This window comes from Myripristis murdjan, chromosome 12, assembly GCF_902150065.1.
Source record: "Myripristis murdjan chromosome 12, fMyrMur1.1, whole genome shotgun sequence".
Classification (NCBI taxonomy): domain Eukaryota; kingdom Metazoa; phylum Chordata; class Actinopteri; order Holocentriformes; family Holocentridae; genus Myripristis; species Myripristis murdjan.
Genome location: NC_043991.1, coordinates 20,597,853 through 20,616,338, shown reverse-complemented (window position 1 = coordinate 20,616,338; position 18,486 = coordinate 20,597,853). Strand labels below are relative to the sequence as shown.

At 41.3% G+C, this 18,486-nt stretch overlaps 1 protein-coding gene across 3 annotated transcripts in view; it reads right to left on the bottom strand.

Annotated features, from left to right (window-relative positions):
• Positions 1–18,486, bottom strand: part of uhrf2 (ubiquitin like with PHD and ring finger domains 2) — a 57,689-nt gene that overhangs the window by 20,535 nt on the left and 18,668 nt on the right. For all 3 annotated transcript variants that reach the window (XM_030064761.1, XM_030064760.1, XM_030064762.1), the window contains exons 4-10: positions 6,201–6,419; positions 5,804–5,913; positions 5,466–5,652; positions 3,690–3,813; positions 1,114–1,221; positions 757–861; positions 393–499 (exon numbers count right to left, since the gene is read on the bottom strand). In XM_030064761.1, the coding sequence (XP_029920621.1) occupies positions 393–499; positions 757–861; positions 1,114–1,221; positions 3,690–3,813; positions 5,466–5,652; positions 5,804–5,913; positions 6,201–6,419 (960 nt within the window). The remainder of the gene's footprint in view (positions 1–392; positions 500–756; positions 862–1,113; positions 1,222–3,689; positions 3,814–5,465; positions 5,653–5,803; positions 5,914–6,200; positions 6,420–18,486) is intronic.

Sequence of the window (18,486 nt, the reverse complement as noted above, 5' to 3'; positions counted from 1 at the left end):
TCAGTGTGATGTGACTGACCAACCTGCCAAGACAAACCCTATGATAACATTTGCTTTCCATTAATGTAACATCGTCGCTTGGAAGAGCTTTTTAATGATAAGTTGTATATGACAGTATTTTTTAACAGCGCTGAGTCAGCACTTGACCAAACCCAGAGAAACTGAAATTTAGTCTGACCAGAAGATCAGCAGCGTCCAGCAGAGTGCCATCCGGTTTCAGCATCAACCTACATCTCTTGTGGTAAGGCTGAGTGTTTTTTTTTTTTTTTTCCATTTCTTTTGTCATTACAGTAAATAAAATAAAACACACACACACACACACAGGCTCAATCAGCTTGTAGAGCGAAGCTGAGCTTTGAGTTGGAGAAGAAATCCAAATGATGCAGTAGTACCTGTTCATGTGGGTCAGGGTCTGGTCAAAAGAGTGCTCTCCGATCCGTTTGTTTCCTGAGAGGTCACGACCCCCGCTTCCTGTGTAGGTGAACTCATCTCCCCTGTCCTACGACACACACACACACACACACACACACATACACACATCAGAGAAATCAATAAATGCAGAGAACGTTCCCGGTATACCAAAAACCAACAACTCCCCCGCTTTGCAGATGGGTCAATAATGTGCATCTGAACAGCTACACGTGAGCACAAAAACATGCTATTCACATGAAAGAAATACCAGATGATTTTTTTCCCCTTTTTCATCCGTAATAAGAAACTTTATTTATGGAATTTGATGCCACATGAACAACCCACCACTTCATCCTCAAAGCCTCCAGCCAGCACTAGCGAATAAGAGCCATCGTTACTGCGCCCGTGGATACCGCCCACATGTGGTCTGTGCACCCCCGCCTCGCTCACCTGGAGGGATGAAAGGACAGAGGAAAGAGCGGAGGAAACGTAGGGCGAAGCCATTGACGACATGTGGAGGGAGAGAAAAGGTAGATGGAGTTAGAGTCACAATATCCTGGCAGTGTTAAACGACAAAATCAACATGATAAATAACATTACATAATTACACTGACAAGAAGTGACAGAGCTGGTGAACGACTAAATCATTTGCAGCACGTTGCATTTATTTTTTTCGTTATTCCGGATGCACCAGCAACTCACCTGCACTCTGAATTTCCAGGTGGTTCCGACGGGAACGCCAGGTATGGGTCCGTAGTGGTTGGAGGGAACAATCGTGCATTCCTTAGTGCGCCCAACACAGGCCATACCCTGCAATTACATTACAACTACTGAGGGGACAAAAACCCAGTGCTGTGCGACTGTGCGTTAGCATGAAAATAACATGATGAATATCACATTGGCATAGATTTATCTTGTAAGGACACATGTTGTTTTATTTAAAGATCACATTTCTATATGTCACTCCAACGTTTTGGGTAAAATACCCCTTTTCTCACAAGTTAGATGGTTGGAACTCTAACCACTCAACACATTTATTCTTCTATCACAGTGATCCATTGCTGAAGTGTAGATCTGGCACAAATTAACTTCCCCTAATACAACTCTCTCTTTTTTTTTTCTTAAATTCCAAGATGTGTTTTTCAAATACACATGTTACATTGTGGAAATAAGACAGCTTCGGAGTTGCTATAAGGTTTAGTTTTCCAGTTTGACGGGGCTACGCTAATGACTCCCATAGACTTCAAGTCTTTATGCTAAGCTAACATGAGATGCTACCCATAGGAAGCGAACCACTCAACGTTCAGAGGTGAAAATGGTGTCAAACATCTTGTCTCAGTCTGGATAAGCCGGAAAAGGGGTACGGGTCTCCAAAACGTTGGAGCATTCCTTTAACTTTTGCCTTAAGCTCATGTTGAATACTCACTGTGACTGTACATTAAGAACACAGGCTATCAAACGTGAAAATGCAAGGGCAACTCTTAGCAAACAAATACAGTTTGTGTGAGAGTCATAAAATTGTGATAATGTGAGCCTCAAATAAATGCTGTGTGACTCATAGCACTTACATGTGCCCAAACACACAAGCTAGGCTGTTTTCAATTAGTATACAGAGAAAGAGAGCATTCTGGTAAAGAAAGGAGTTATTTTCCATTGGCAGTTCCAGGAAAGTGGCTAAGTCATGCTTAATGGCATTGTTCACATTGCACCATGGAGTAGAGTGTCAGGCAGAGAGCACGGCCAAGAAGAAAAAGAGCCACACAGCCTCTCAAAATTTTGCTTCGAGAAGAGTGTGTGTGCCTCACTGACTGAGTAAACTCTTTAAGAAGGCAGGCTGAGACACTTTTTCATTTTTTTTTTTAAAGACAAATTTAAATACTTTTCAGCAGTCTCGCCCTGTCTGTCTCACTCTCCTCCTGCCTCAGCAGCTAGGATGAGATAATTCTCACACAGTTTGTGCCAAGCGAAAAGTCTAAATGTAATTTTCTGCTTTGTGCCCTCTAGAACAATGGGCGAGTGTGAGGCGTCTCTGTGTGAGGTGCTGGTGAGTCATGTTATTATGTAAGGAGGCATTAATAAACAATAACCAATATTCTTATAATGCCGAGCTGTTAGCAGGATTACAGATCAAATGAACAGGAATTAAAAGGGAAGCAGTTGACTGGGTCACACGGTGCCAAATTCAAGGACTTTTCAATGGCTCTCGAGGTCAAATTTAAAACTCAACATCAGCCTGTTTTAGGGATACACACCTGATAGAGTCCTTTTTTTTTTACTCATGAAAGTCATGAAGTCATCGTGACATTTTTCTTCTCAGAGCTGCTGCTACATCAACTCAAATCTCCATCTCAGGTTTTCCTCAGGAATGTTGATCCCAGGACGCAGAGACAGCTCAGGCATATTGATGAGTTTTGGTGCTGTATTTTAATTTTTTTTTTTTTTTTTTTTTTTTTTTTTTTTTAAATCTGGTACTTCCGGGCCCATTGATTCCTTCTAAAAATACTTGAGGCTTTTATTTTATTTCTCTCAAATTTTCATCTTTTTTTTTTTTTTTTTTTCAAATTTCAAGTTACAAGTGTGATCTGATCCATCAGGTGGTTCATTTTAAAAACATAAACAATGCCGTCCATAAGAGTCCTGTGTAGTTTTCTAACACTACTTACGTGAGGTCCTGGAAGATTATGTCCTCACATTTAAGTGTGAGTGTGAGACCTGGGTCCCTGAGGGGGAAAACTTGAAGATGTTATGGATTCAAACCCCACGGAGGAAATCCACTCCTTCTAAAGTCAGTTTGACTATCTGAAATCCATTTAGCCCGACTCCCTCAAGTAGCCGCTTTATTGTGTTTACTCGAGCACCGAGATATAAATGAAATTGAATCTGCTGATAGCAGGCGTATTTTTTCTGCTAGTTTGTTGCACTGGAGGAGACGATCCAGGGGTGTAAAAAGAGGGTTTGAAATACACACAGAGGATGAATGAACGTATACATGAAAAGAGCTGAATGCCAAATTAAACTCGTATTAAATATTTACAACCAAATGAAACATGAACGTAGGAAAACAAAAGCCCCCTGAAGCAAATACCATTTAGTGACGTATGGCGAGCATGGGAAACAAAAATCTCTCTGGGATGGAAGAAAACAAAAACAGCTTTGGTCGGTCTCTGGCAGCATGAAGCGAGAACCACAGCGTATGTAATGTACCTCCCCTCTTCCAGTCTACCTGGAATGTGTGTATGGTGTGTGTGTGTGTACCTGTGGGTGTCCTCGTATCTCACCTTTCCCCAGTCCCTTTGACTCTCCGTTGTTGCCGAGGGCATCTTAGCCTTCTTCTTGCTGGCTTTGAGCTTCTCTCCTGCCTTGATCACTTCACTGGTGTCATTCTTACAGGTGGGACAGTACCTAGCAGAACAAAGGCAAATCGTGTGTGTGTGTGTGTGTGTGTGAAAGAGAGATGACAGCTGCAACAAAGCGGTATATAAAGTGTTTTATGATGTTAATCTCATCCGCTACCAACATTCATTGTCATCAGGTACAGAAATGAAGACATCAGGTGTGTGTCTGTGCATATCTGTTGCTGCTAACCCAGTTGTATTCCCACGCCAGATCTCTTATTCAAGCATGATGAGCAGCAGTGAGGGTGTATACTTGTGTCTATGAAACGGATAATATCAGTCCTCAGTTCTACCTGGCCACTGTACACCTGAAAAATGCACACATGTCCACTGCATTACTGCTATTTTTAATACTGATCACCACTCAAACACAGGGTGCCAGCAGGAAGCAGAGATTTTAACTGAATGCATTTTAAGACCTTTTTCAAGACATTAACCAAATTTAAGACTCATTTCTGGAAAAATCTTTTTAAAATTCAAATCTAAGTCTAACCAGGACTTTTTTCACATAGAACTTGGGAGAAGTAACACCGAGGATTTTTTATGATTTCTCTCTACAGATGCTGAAGTGAATAATCTGGTTTCTTGTGTGCATGTAAATGTGGCAGTAAGTATAAAGTTAGTTAAGTGCAGCAAGTCAGTAATAAGAAATAAGAAATTATTTGGTTGAGTGGCGGGTTTAGAGTTTTGTAACAGCAGAAATGTTGACGTTTATGAAGAACAGCTTGATTTACTTTGACAAAAAGGAATTAAATAATGGAAAAAATAAATTTGATCACGTTTATGTGAAAATTAAGATCTTATAAAATCAAATTTAAGACTATTCAATGACTTCATGAACTAAAGTTGATAAAATTGAATTAAAGACATTTTAAGAAACTGCAGACACCCTGCAACCATGTATGTGACTGTTTTATTTGATAACTCCTGATCAACAATCAAAGATTTACTGAAGTTTTGCATTTCTTATGTATTTACAACAACGTGTTACTGCTGTTTCATTTAAGAAATAAGCAACATGAGGGCATGGTTTACTACAACAACAAGTTAAATCTCAGGCTGGCTTTACATGGCGCAACCAAAATGCAACTTCAGTCCTATGCAACTCACTCAGATCATGATAACTTGACTCTGAAAGGAGAATGGAGTCGCTGAACTTTTTGCAAGTTCATAGCAAAACGGCGGTTGTGGTTAGTTGTTACAGTGACATCGCATGAAGAGAGCAGTGAAGTGTGTCAGCGTTTCTTGAGAACTGAGAAGATATGGTGCACCGTGGCTGCTTGCTGAAAGTAGAAAATAAATGTTAATTGTTGCCACAAACTGGAATATAGAAGTTAGCCCAGTGTAATAGCTGCAGTGAGCGGCTTTGTTGATTTGAAAAAGACAGTCTGTTCTAATCCAATTAATTTAAGATGTATCTTTATTAAGTTCTGCGGGAACAACCATCCGATGGAAAGCAGGAAGTGGGTTTACGTCATCATTTGGAATGCTCCATCTGGGTTTGGTGACAAGCTAACTATAAAAGTTTCACTGGCAACCTGCAACTAATTGCACTGAAGCTGCATTGTGTAAAGCCAGCCTGGCATTACCAATTAGCCACTCTGAAATTAGCTTGAAGCACCAGCATTTCGATTTTACTGCTTAAAGATGCTCTCCTACCAGTCCTCATCATCGGGGATGGTGGCCAGCGGCGGGTTGAGACAGTAGATGTGGAAGGCCATGTTACACTCATCACACAGCAGCTGCATGTGAGCGTCCTGCTTGCCGCCACACACACAGCATGAGCAGAAGCGACACTCAGCATCAGGGTCCGCTTTGCAGTGCTTACACTCTGGACCGCTCTTCCCTGCAGCCAAAAACAACAAAGAGCACACACGCACGCACACACAAATACACACACACACAATGGACTGCAAATGTGGATTTGCATATGGTTTTGTCACAGCTAGGATACATACGGTGCGTGTGTGTGTCTGTGTGTATGATCAGGTGCTTACGTTTAAACTGTCCGTCTGAAGCAGATAGGGCACGAGCTCCTGGTTTCTCAACCTGGTAGATTTCATCCAGAAACTGAACTTTACAATCTCCTATCACATCTCCGGGACCCCTGAGGAGGAGGAGGGAAAAGAGAGGGGAGGAGGAGGGTGTGATAGAGCAGACAAAGAGAGGACAAGAATAGGAAATAAAAGGACATTAAGTAGGCACTTAAGTTAGAAAAAAGTAGTAAAGAAAAGTGAAGTTATGGAGAGAACTGCAGGGTAATCACACAAGAGAAATGCGGCATATTACTTTCTTTCCAGGTGCACAAACCCTAAAACGTAGCCAATCGAATGACTTTCTAATGAAGAGGGAACAAAATAGCAGCCCCTGCCGCCCCCCCACACACGGCCTCACCCGAGGAGGATCTTGACCCGGAGCTCCTTGTTGGTGCGGGACGTTTGCGTGAGGGTCTGAATCACGGCATCAAACCAGAAGCCCCTCTCCTCGGGCGTCTCCAGGTTGTAGTTTATCATGACGGGCAGGCCCACCTTCAGCTGGTCCCACCGCAGCAGGGTCCGGGCGCGTGGCCGCACATCCGTCGGTCGCATCTCCACCACGCCATTCTCCGGGTAGCTGGGAGACAAGTGGTGAGAGAAGAGGCACGTGAAATCTCTGTAGTCATCGGCGTGATTCGCGCGCTCCTCGTATCTGCCAGATTTCTGCCACTGCGATCCCAGGGAGGTTACAGTTACAACCACTGTACACATTTTTGCTCTCCCTAGAGGGGTTTCTTAAACTTTCCAACCTCAAGGTCAGCCAAATATGTCTGCATTTCATGACATCCACGCTGCTCACCCACACAAACCACGGCTTGACATTAAGAAACAGCCAATTCTCTACATATCATTACTGAGTGCAGACACGGGCCGGAGTGTGGGCTGTGCTGCTTGCTATTGCATGAGCACAGACAACAAAAACTACTGGTGGTTTGTACTTTTTAAACAATTTTTTTCCCCAAAACAAAAAAAGACATGGATTTTTATAAATCAGCAATGTAAACAAAGGGAGCTGCAACAAAGGAGTGTAAACGTAGAAACAACTCTTGAGCCCTTGATCACACTTGGACCCAGGATCGTATTGGATGTGCTGCTCTCTGATGGAAATTCACTTGCTGAGAATGAGAATCCATTACTGCACAAGATATGTTAATTCGCCATTAAAGTAATGCATATACGATTACTATTGCATTCATGTTTAATGTGTGGTGCGTTTATGTTTTTGCAAATGACACGCAGGGATTTCCACACAGGGATTCAGTGCAGAAAAGGATACTGAGACTGTTAGAGGAACAGCCTGCCTGAGGATCTGGGGACGTTTTTAAAAGAACCCTGAAGATATATCTTTTTAGCGTGGCTTTTACTTAAGGTGCCTCGACATTTGTTGTTTTATTCATGCATTATTGATTCATTCTTTTACTTGTTGTTTCGCTCCTCTGTGCCTTTGCTAATCTCTCTTTGTTTTCTTTTGTTTTTTGTCATGTGCACCACATTGGACAACAGACAAGGCATGAAAAGTGCTGTATAAATAAAGACTGATTGATTGACTGAGGTTGAAACGGTCAGGTGTGGCTACTGATTACAAAGGAACAATTTTTCACAACTTTGATTCATGACTAAATCTCTACACGAGGTGAAACATCACAAGAGCGAGGCCAAAAAACAAAACAAACAAAAAAAAAACTATAAAACAGCAATACATTTTACTCATGGATTAACGAGGCAGAATAAATTCAACAGGTGCAACATTTGCGCTGCATGGTGGGGCCTCAGCAACAGATTCACACAGCAGCGATGGTTGAACTCGTTTGAAACGAAGGTATTTCCACTAGAGAGCAGAACATGCCACAAATGAAGTTACCCACATGACTTCAAGATGTAAAACCTTAGTGAAAAAATACTTGACATTATTCTGTCAATCAAAAAGCAGCTGGTCCAAAACAGAATTTCAAACAGCTTGTTCTTCTTTGGCAATATAGGTAAACAGATAGATGTAAAGAGAATTTATTCAACACATCAACTACATTCTCAGTTTTACCTTGGTAAGTCAGAAGGCTTGATTTGTAAGTAGTATGGGACCTTCTGTGCAAGAACATGCACGACCACTCAGGCACACACACACACACACACACACACACACACACACACACACACACAGAAGGCCCAATGCGATTTTTATACAAAGCACTTACACAGAAAATCAAACATTGGCTTTAAAAATCTATGTAGCACTCTGTGTCGGACTCATAATAAATAAATCAAGTCCAGATTCTGTGCAGTCCCACAGGGCGTTTGTGGTGGTGACACACCAACCTCATTAATTATCAGTTTATTCTGATGTGATCTCAGCTCTCTGGCTCCCTAGGAGCTCCACGGCCTTCATCTCCTCCGTTTAAAATGCTGTAGAGTTTGGCTAGTTAATATTAAAAACTGAAACATTGGCACACATTGCTTATAACATCTACACATATGTACACAGAGAAAAACACTGTTACTACATGATTTGCTGAAAAATGTGCTGTCTTATGATCATAAAGCTTTAGCTATGTATCAGTTGCCAGTCATCACTATAGTCCTTATAAACATGTTCTTACAGTCCATATACACCTGTACACCGTTTCCCCCGTGATGTGATGTTGCGTAAATATCATGTGAATGCAAATGGATAGGAAGAGACAAGCTGCAGCCAAGCTGTGATGATTTCAAGAATAAAACATTTATTTATCTTTATCAATTAGATCAATAGTGAACAGACATGATTTGCACGTTTATTTTTAACCTGTGACAAGATTTGATAGAGCCCAGATAGAGAATGCTGAAATGTTACAGACTGAGCAGAAGATTAGCGTAGTGTAATGGCCCTTTTTGACTACAAGCAACACAGTGTTGGCTATTTCACGGGTTCCACTGGCAACAACGTGGTTCCAGGTTAAGTTCCTAGAATCTGAATTAGTCCTGGCTCAGGAGGTGACGAAGATCTGAGTTCCAGGAACCTTTAGGAGGGGCAAGCAGTGCCGGCAACTTGATTGGTTCAAGCAGTGAACTGGCAGTACTTCTGTAAATGTGCTCTATCAGAGGAGTGCAACACAACGAAGCCAGCGAAAAACCGCAAAAACAAACTTCTAACAGCTACTACAGCTGCAGGCCCTGATGAATATTTGGGGGAAATTAAGTATCTACCCAGAACTACTCGTGTGCACAGTTTAACAAGCTACATATTGGTCACGTAGGAGCGCTGCCACTGTGCTGCGAACTGTGCAGCGAACAAGAAGTGACAGGAAAATGGCCTCACAGCGGCTATATCGATGCAGAAGCAGCTTTTCTAATGGAGGCGAAGCCGGGGAGAGCCACCTGCTGCTCACTGGAGAGAAAAACTGTAAAAAGTGTCAGAGGCTGATGTAATCTGCTGCCAAGCGAGGGTTACAATAAGTTCATTAATAATACTAATAGTAATAGAAAATAGCAATAGTAATTAATACTCTGATCCTTCAAGACTGTTTTTAATTGAAGTTTTACAGTACTGAATGTCACTGTGTAAGTTAGACAGCAGGATAGTGATGAAGGTTGATTGCTGCTATTTATCACTCGTTTATGAGCTGGAAGTCTTGAAATAAACCTCATGGCTTTTCAGATTCTTCCTCGGAGTGTCTGAGGTGCTCCAGGGCGTTCTTCATTTGGGTTTGGTAGTGGTTTACGCTACCTCCTGGGCTGGAGCATGAACCTTATTCTGTCAACCGGTAACAACTTAACAAACACAAAGCTGGCTGTTGTTATTATGAGATCTATTGGCAAAATAACATGTTAGCAAGTCACTGATTTTAGTATCAACTGGGCAAATCAGAATACAACTATGAAGAAAGACAGATTGATACTCATAATATCATTACAATCTTCTTCAATGCACGCCATTTCAAAAAAATCTGACTTTTCACCTGAACGCCGAGATCATGAACGCCAAAGAAAGAGGCAGGACAAGTCAGAGCTGCCAAGGCCACAGGTAAATCCAACAACATCCAGGAACTACAGTTAAACATTACAATTCAGTGAATAAAAACTCATTTGCTTCATTTTATATTCAGCGGAGTGCCGTGAGGAGAGTTGACAGAGAATGAGACTGAAGAGGTCGTTGGAGCCACCAGAGGCCGCAGGTAAAATTCCTGAGTTTTTTGGGCCATACACTTTTCTCTTCAGTCCCAATATCAGTACATATTGACTCCATTAATGCACAATGTCACATATCCACATCTTATCAAGACAGGGCAACACTGGTTATGTGCTTTTCTATTTCACACATCAATCTGACTTTCCAGCTCCACGTCATGAGGTAAATCACCAAAGAAAGAAGCACATCAGGTCAGTGGAACTGAAAGGAAAGGTAGATTAACCCCTTCCATTCATAGATTCCTCTACATTTCAATTTCCTGCATAAAAACACATTGATTTTTTCTTTTCACTCTCAGCTGAGCACCGGGAAAATAGTCGACAGAGAATAAGACTGAGGAGTTCTTTGGAGACGCTCGAGGCCATACGTAAATATTTATACTTCTTGTTATTCATTTATACATTTCATGTATGTTTCCAGCCCCTATACATATATCAGTCAAACTTTTACAAGTGGCTTAACATGAGCTGTTCATACCACAAATGATAGAGCACAATACATAAAAACATATGAAAATCTCAATTACTGTCAGAAGGTTACATCTGATTTACATCAGCTACCCGCATCCAACATGTGGTCACTGATGATATCTAATTTCTTCAATCTCACTTTTCGGCTAAACGCTATAAGACAGATTGCCAGAGGAAAACATCTGAAAACACCAGACAGACACACATAAACTTCAGACAGTCCTGGACAGCTTCACAAGAAGTCACAGGCCAAGTTCAGTGTCATATACCAAAGAAGGATTCTGTGTTGTCGATGCTGTCATGTTCCCGCAGGAGAAGTCAAAACCTAATGGTGTTCACAAATCCTTTAGTGCCTGTTGCAACTGTGGAAAAATCCAGCTCAAACCATTCAAAGACCTCCTCCTGCACTAACGTCTATCTTTGACAGAAAACACTCAGCAATCCAGGAAATGCATGGAGAACAGAGGGAAATATAATATTATATATAACCAGAAAATGCATACGATTGCTGTCAGCTGATAGGCTGATTAGTTTGGTTTTGCATTTATATGTTGATCAGTAAATCACACTGAGCATTTAGAAATCTGAATGGAGATTCTACTGTATACACTGACTGACCTCTAGATACTATGGGAGCGGATGGGGCGCAGACCTACAACGAATTCCACGCGGTTTGACACATGGAACGTCTTTGTTGCATAACGAATAATACAATTGTTGGCAGAGATAGGTGACAAAATGCTTTTAAAAATCGTTTAAATCTGCAATAACTCGTTATGTATGCAAATGAATGCTGATTTTACAAATTTGCATAAATCCACATAATTCTGCATGTTTCATGTATGTGTCGATTGAGACACGGACAGAATAATAAAAATAATGAATATGCAAGACAACATGACAATTACCATTAAAGATAAGTATGATTCTGATTATGTTTGTAGGCTATCCTAACTCTATGGACATTAGTGACAAATAAGGTACATTATTGTTTACAAAATTTGTCCTATATGAATATATTTGACATTATTTGACATCATTTCCATATGTACAGCCTCAGTTAGCCCACTTTTAAGGGGATGGGCAGGGGTGGCAAGAAGGATCAGGGGTGAAAAGCAGAGAGTAAAGGTAGACACGCCTGAAGGGCCTGGCACTCTAGTCTTTATCAAGAGCTACATTTCAGTCTATAGTATTTGGGCAAAAGCAAAACTGAAACTATGATGGAAAATTGGCATCACTGGAGTCAGGAGCAGCAACCGCCTGGTGTTTGTTGTTAGGCTTCAAAAGCAAATACACAAATAAATAAACAGGAAAAAAAGATTCACACCGCACACAGTGTACTGCCGGCTAAAAGCTACAAATATTGCATGTATTCTGTTTACTTTGATCTTTAAACTACAGGTCTATCTAATAGGGATCAATAATGCAAACATGTTTTTTGAGGTGTTAACTCGCGGTTTGAGATAGACGATGTTGTTAAACTGCTGATGTTCCAGGTGCTAAATCAATTATTCTCTCTCTATTTTTTTTTTTTTTTTTTTTGCAAGGTTAAAAATCCAAATCAAAAATCATGGTTCATAGTGCTGAACTTTATTTCACCTCTATGTAATCTGATTGATTTGAGAGCTGCTCCTCCCTCCCTCTCCTCTCCACCACTAATCTCTCCACAAAATCTTTGGCTTTGGCATCCTCCTTCTCCATGTCCTTTGATTATATTGTACTCAATGTATCTCACCATTTACTGTATGCTCTTGTACTCTGCCTTTTATATATTTTACAAGCTGCTGCACAACAAGTTTCCCTTTTGGGGATAATAAAGTGAAGTGAAGTGAAAGTGCATCACAGTTTCACACTGCTCTGGTAGGAGGAGTGAAGCTTTAACTGGGGGCACTTAAATGATATGGTAGGCTTTTAGCTGGGAGCAAAAGCAAAATACTACCTGTGGCCCTGTGATGATCAAACAGACAAAAATGTTGTTCTTACTAACATACTCAGGGATTTCATGAGCTACTTTCACAGCATTATTTCTATCGGACAAACTCTAGAGGTAAAGTAAGATTACAATTTTACTTTCACGGTCACAAAAGTCTGTAAAATTTCTGACTTTTAAGACTAAAATCACAGGGAAAAAACTATGACCTATTAAAACCGTTAACCCCACCTCCCTCTGTAAAACTAAGCCCCTCCATGTAGGTTTACAGAGACACACACACTTCCATGCCATACCGCATTTGCTCACATCTACTTTCTGAGTGGGCTTTTGGAGCAGAGGATTATGGGGGATTTTCAGTTATGGCTGGTCTCCACCCTCGCCATTAATCTACACACAGAACATAAAATGAATGCTGCCACTTTGCTGGTGATGGAGAGACACATTATTCACCTGGGTTCGGTCAAAATCGGTTCTAAAAAAAAAAGAAGAAACGAGCAAACGTGAGAAACCGATCCAAAGCGCCGTCCCTGTTCTTTTGTCAAATTATTATTTTGCCGGGGACCTCCTGGTGTCCCCTGAAAAGCTGCGGCATCCACGAGGAAACAAGTGTTTGAGACAGCACGAGAGAGCAGGAAATGATTATAATTAGCCAAAGCAGCATCATTGCGCTCAAGAGTATAATCTTTGTGTGTGTTCACTGCACAAAGCAGGAGGTTTCAGAGGAAATTCGGGCCTGACCCAAACAGCACAAGGGGCCCAGTTCCCTCACTTGGCTCGAGTGGGCATCGGCGTGGTGAGGAGACGTGAGGAACAGCGCCTTCAGGGAAAAAGACTGAAAGTGACCTGCAGCCAGGATAAATAATTATATAAAACTCTCTCATCGCCTGAGGGTTTTAGATCTTCATGTCACCGAGTACAACTGATTTGGCTGAGCACATACCTGATATAAATTTTATTGTTATTTCTGCTCTTTTTTGATGTGCTACAATTTAATTCAAAACTGATTTTTTAAAAAAATCAATGTACACTCAGCAGCCGCTTTAGCAGGTACACCTGTGCAATCTAATCCAATCCAATCCAACTGTTGTGCCATTAAGTTTACTTTTGCTCAGGTTTTCTTTTTGTCACAGTAATAGAGGTGTTCATTCAATTCTGTGTTTGGCATTGAGCTCATAGTCAGTGCTGCTGTTGTACTGGACTGCATTTTATTGACAGCTGTTTCTATTAGTCTGTCTCCCTCACTGTATATAAATAGGGAGACAAATAAAGAAACACTTCTCAATATAATGTAGTCCAGTACAAAACCTCTGCAAAGTACAACCTCAATAATAAACATAGAATTAAATTTCTCAACAATGTCAACAAAAATGGGACATGATAAACTTTCTCAACAAGCAGAATTTATTGGACACTGAGTGTACCTTAATGTGTAATACGATACTATCACGATATTTTACCCACAAGCAACAATATCAGTGCAGGAGATTGTGATACTGTGATAAATCATGATATCTATAACTGAAGAAGGAAAAATTCCCTGGAGGAGGCAAATCAATCATCAATCATGGTTTTCAGTGTCTTAATCTGCACAGCGACTGCAACATGTACATGACAGAGCTGTGTATGAATAACCTATGATCCATAAAGCATTATGGTTAATTAATTGATTTATGAAGACTCCAATGCTGATTTAAATCTTATACTCAGTTACTGAATGTGGCCTGCCTCTTAGTCAGTTCTTTAAGTACGGTTGGTTTAGTAATGTGATCAGACAAGGACAGCAAACACATCAGTTCCAGTTAAAGTTTATCTACAGGCAGGGAAGGAATATGCCTCATGATAATTCTAATGTTTTATCTGTGTAACTTTAGTTGAAAACTCAAATGACTAAAAATATCAATACTTGGCACAAGAGTGTCAATAACATCTTACATGAGAAGGTAGCGCAAAATATTTATAGTTTATAGTTCCACCCCTAGTATTTAACTGTTGTTTACTTTTTATTAGGACTATTCAGTTAACCGTATGACTTTCTGATGTCCACAAAGAACAATGGATTACTAAAAGTTTTTGGAAGCTTAATAAGTTTCTCTCTGACTAAAGCCTCCCGCCCAAAAAAAAAAAAAAAACGAGGTGGACTGCAGTGTTGCTGGTCAGAGATGCTGATGGCTTGCCAACACCCAGGCTTAGCACTACAGATGAACAATGTGTCCTCATGAACGTTTAACGGCACAACAGCCGGCACACACAGGTCCGCTCACATGGAGGAGGCTGGGGGTCCAAACAGTGCTTTTGTGTGTGTGTGTGTGTGTGTGTGTGTGTGTGTGTGTGTGTGTGGCAACGCTGTGTGACCCAGGTTCTTTCTCTGAAACTGTGCTCTGACGATTACGGCGTAAGTTGGGCTAAAGCTGAAAACCTCTAAACATCATCAAGTGGATTAATTATCTTTAACATTTCACTGCGTCAGATCATGTCCATGTGTTATACCAGTGAAAGGGTGTAGTGTGTAATTCAGGCTGGTGCGAGCTGGCCTGGAGGCAGAGGGGCCAACAGAGGTGCGCAGTTTGAGTTGTGGCACTCAAGTGTATTCCCAGGGAAAAGGGGCCAGGGCACAGGGCAGGGATTTCCTTTTTTTAGGCCCAAGGGATTACTGGGGTGCTGGAGGGGGGAACGGAGGCAACACAAACATGCACGTGTGCACACGTACACACGCACACACAGGAGAGCAACATCAACTTTGGAACACAATGGGACTCAGCAGGAACAGAAGGGGAACACGGGGGCGACATAAGGGGAGCAGAAGCACCCGAGGTTAAGACCACACAAGCTCCGTCCCGCTGTAGCGCTGCACACCGGCTCTGCTTCGGACCCACGAATATCCAGTGACACTCTTTTCTGGAGCGACTTACAGTGAGTGCCACGGCAGAATAAGATTCAATTCCTCCCTCCCACATATAAAAAGCAGCAGCATCACGCAATGGATGCACTACAATTATCTTAATGGCAAACAGGACGGTCCGCTGTCCTTGATCAATTAAGCTGAAGCAGCTGATGCATCGTGGGTCGATTCGGCCCACGTCTTCTTTTGTCTAAATTCCATCAACTACAGCAAACCCATGATATTATAAAGAAATATTTACGTTTTTTCCACATTTCAGTCTCCCTGTCTTTAAGCTACTGGCCCAAAATGGACAATGAACGACTAATCCAAACTTGGCTTTGATTCAAAGTTCGTTGACCTACATTACAAATATAATCGCTCCAGATAGGTCCTAAAATACACGGGGAGCAGATTGTGTTCAGACTTGAGACATACATGTTAACTTTAAACTGGTCAAAATTCAAAATATTCACGTCTTACAGCGGAATTTACAGTTTCCGCCCCCCTGGGAGACACAAGATGTATGATCAGGTTTTTTTTGCGGAATGAAGTGGTTCCATGCAACTTTCAATCCCGTAAAAAAGAAAGCAAGACACCAATTTCAAGTTCATGTGCTGTTGCCCAAAGAAAGAAAGAAAAAGTAACTATTTGCCTCTGAAAAAGAAGACATGACATGTTTTTTTTTTTTTAAATTGATGTAAATAGACTGAATTCAGGGTGAAATTAAATGTCTGTGTCTTTAAGCGTACAGCATCAACATTGTAATTTACAGCACTGGATAGGCTCCAGCATGTGTATCATTTGGAAATCTTATGAGCGTTAACTGAACAAGTAGCTTGCTGAGATCAGAGCGATTATGAAGTAACTACATTCAAATCCTCAAGAACGTGCACATCAAAAATGAACTTCACTTGCAAGTCTGAGGTCTGATGTGTTTTTTTCGTGTGGCGCCGCATTAAATCCGCGCAGCAGAGAGTTAACTCAACTCCGAGTTGCCGCCTACGCTGTCAGAGTAGCAGGACTCATCGCTTGGTGCTGAGAGTAAAATGCAACCTTTCACTGCGACTGTAGGAAGCAGAAAGAAAGGCTTTCAGGAGCCGAGGAGATACGCGGAGAAAAGAAACGATGTCAGCGTCCTTATCATTGTATGGTGTGTCTAAATGAAATTTGGAAACATATTTAATCATTTGTGAAATGGAGACAACATGAATTATCAGCAGAAAGGCTCTTACTGCCTCCTCTGTTATAAAACCATCATTAGTGCTTTGTGTGCTTAGCTGGAGTCCCTGTAAAGCCGGAGAGGAGGAAAGGAGAAAATGAGAAAGCCGCAACTCGCTGATAAGGAGCTGAGCTAGAACTGCTTTGGCTGGCTGATCCTAAACAAGCTATCTGAATATAATTACATCATAGTAGTGAAGCAAAGTGACTGCAGTCTCTCTTAACCTCTGCTTAGTGTGTAATTGAGGCCATAATGGGAAACTGCAGGATTTAAAAAATATCTATCTAATTGGCTTTAATCTTTGAAAAAGAGGAGATTCAGAAGTAAAGTGATGTGACAGGCATTAGAAGAGGAAAGTGCAGGTATTAAGTTTCAAATGAGCCAAATGAATTGGGTGGCGGAGGACATTTTGAATCACTGTTGATTTATTGAATATGTAGGTCTCGATGGTTGTGGAGAGACAAAAAATGAGGAAATGGTCAACCACATCAATTTCTCACCAGTATTACTTAAGCAATATCACACTCGAGGTCGTGCAGTTATACTGATTATCAGCACTGCTGTGATTATCTTTGGCACTCTTTGGCCTGCAGCCTCCTGCCACAGCCGTGCTGATACTTAGTTTAACATGACAACCTCGAGTGTAATATCGCTTTTTTTACAGCAGCTTTACAAATGAAGCAGTTCACCAGTTAGTGGTAATTAGGGATTCACCAAAGTGCCGTTCCAGAAGTAATTCACAGATTGGATGTCGGACTGCACACACAATGCTGCCTGTAGTATTTCTATACGTCTGTGGTTAATTCACCACTGCGGCCTCCACAACCCTCTGTTAGCCAGGCCAAACCAGCATTAGCCTGGCGAGTGAACACAGAGGTTTTGTTCTTCGGCGGTGCCTTTCCAGATGCATTGTGCTGAGTGGATAGTGCCAGTACTGCAGTCAAATTTGAAAATTTAATTGTAGCGGTTATTACAATGAGAGAAATCTGCTTACTAGTGGTTGATAATGCATTGCTGTTCGAGTTTTTCAAAACATAAAAACAGTTGCCAGAGCAATTTTACACCTTTCTGTATGTGAATCCTACTTAACCTACAGCTTAAATAAATTGCTTTAATCGATCGAATCAGTACTCGGTATAAGCCGTCGCCCAAAGCCCATGTAAGCCCAGATAATAACGAGAGATTTATTTATTTACTCGGTTTTAAACTCCACCAGCACAAATAGCTCCACCAGGATTCAAGCTTCACCTGATTTGACCATAATCTATTTCCTGACCCCGAACTTGCATGCCTGGAGGTTTCCAGCACAGTTTCCCCTCGTGTTACTTTGTTGCCTGTAAGGCGGCACTTCCTAACCCTTGCCTTATCCACAATCACAGCCCGGGAATCAGCAGCCTCACAGTCAACAGTGTGGAAAAACAAAACAAACAAACAAACAAAAAAAAAAACGCAGAAAGCATCATTATTCAGGCCTCTTTCCTCCCCCTACTCCTCTGATGACCATTCATAATTTAACACCAATGTTGTTTTTTGTAAATGTGTCCATCTTTGTGCCATCGTGGTGCAAATTTGTAAGTTATGTTATAGTGCTGATCACGGCAGATAACGTAATTAATGTGGTATTACAGACCGCTTGTAAAGTGGAGAGATACAGAGTAATAAAAATTTTGTCAGAGTGCTATTGTACTGAAGATCAGCACTCTTGTCCAATCAAATCACTCAGCTGGTTGTGTAGACATTATCAATCAACTGCAGCCGTTTACTGGGCGCTTTACAGTGATCTAACCAATATGCATGTGGGTGGCTGGGAAATCCACCTTTTACATGAGTTGTTATTTCTCTCACTAGCTGGATTTTGAAAATAAAAGTCCTGTTGGTCAGGAGGGGGTCTCCTCTCTCCGTGCTCCCCCTAAAGATTTCTTCCATTTTTCTCTCTTTTATCTGTGGGGTTTTCGGCGTCTGAGACCGTAAACAGTGAT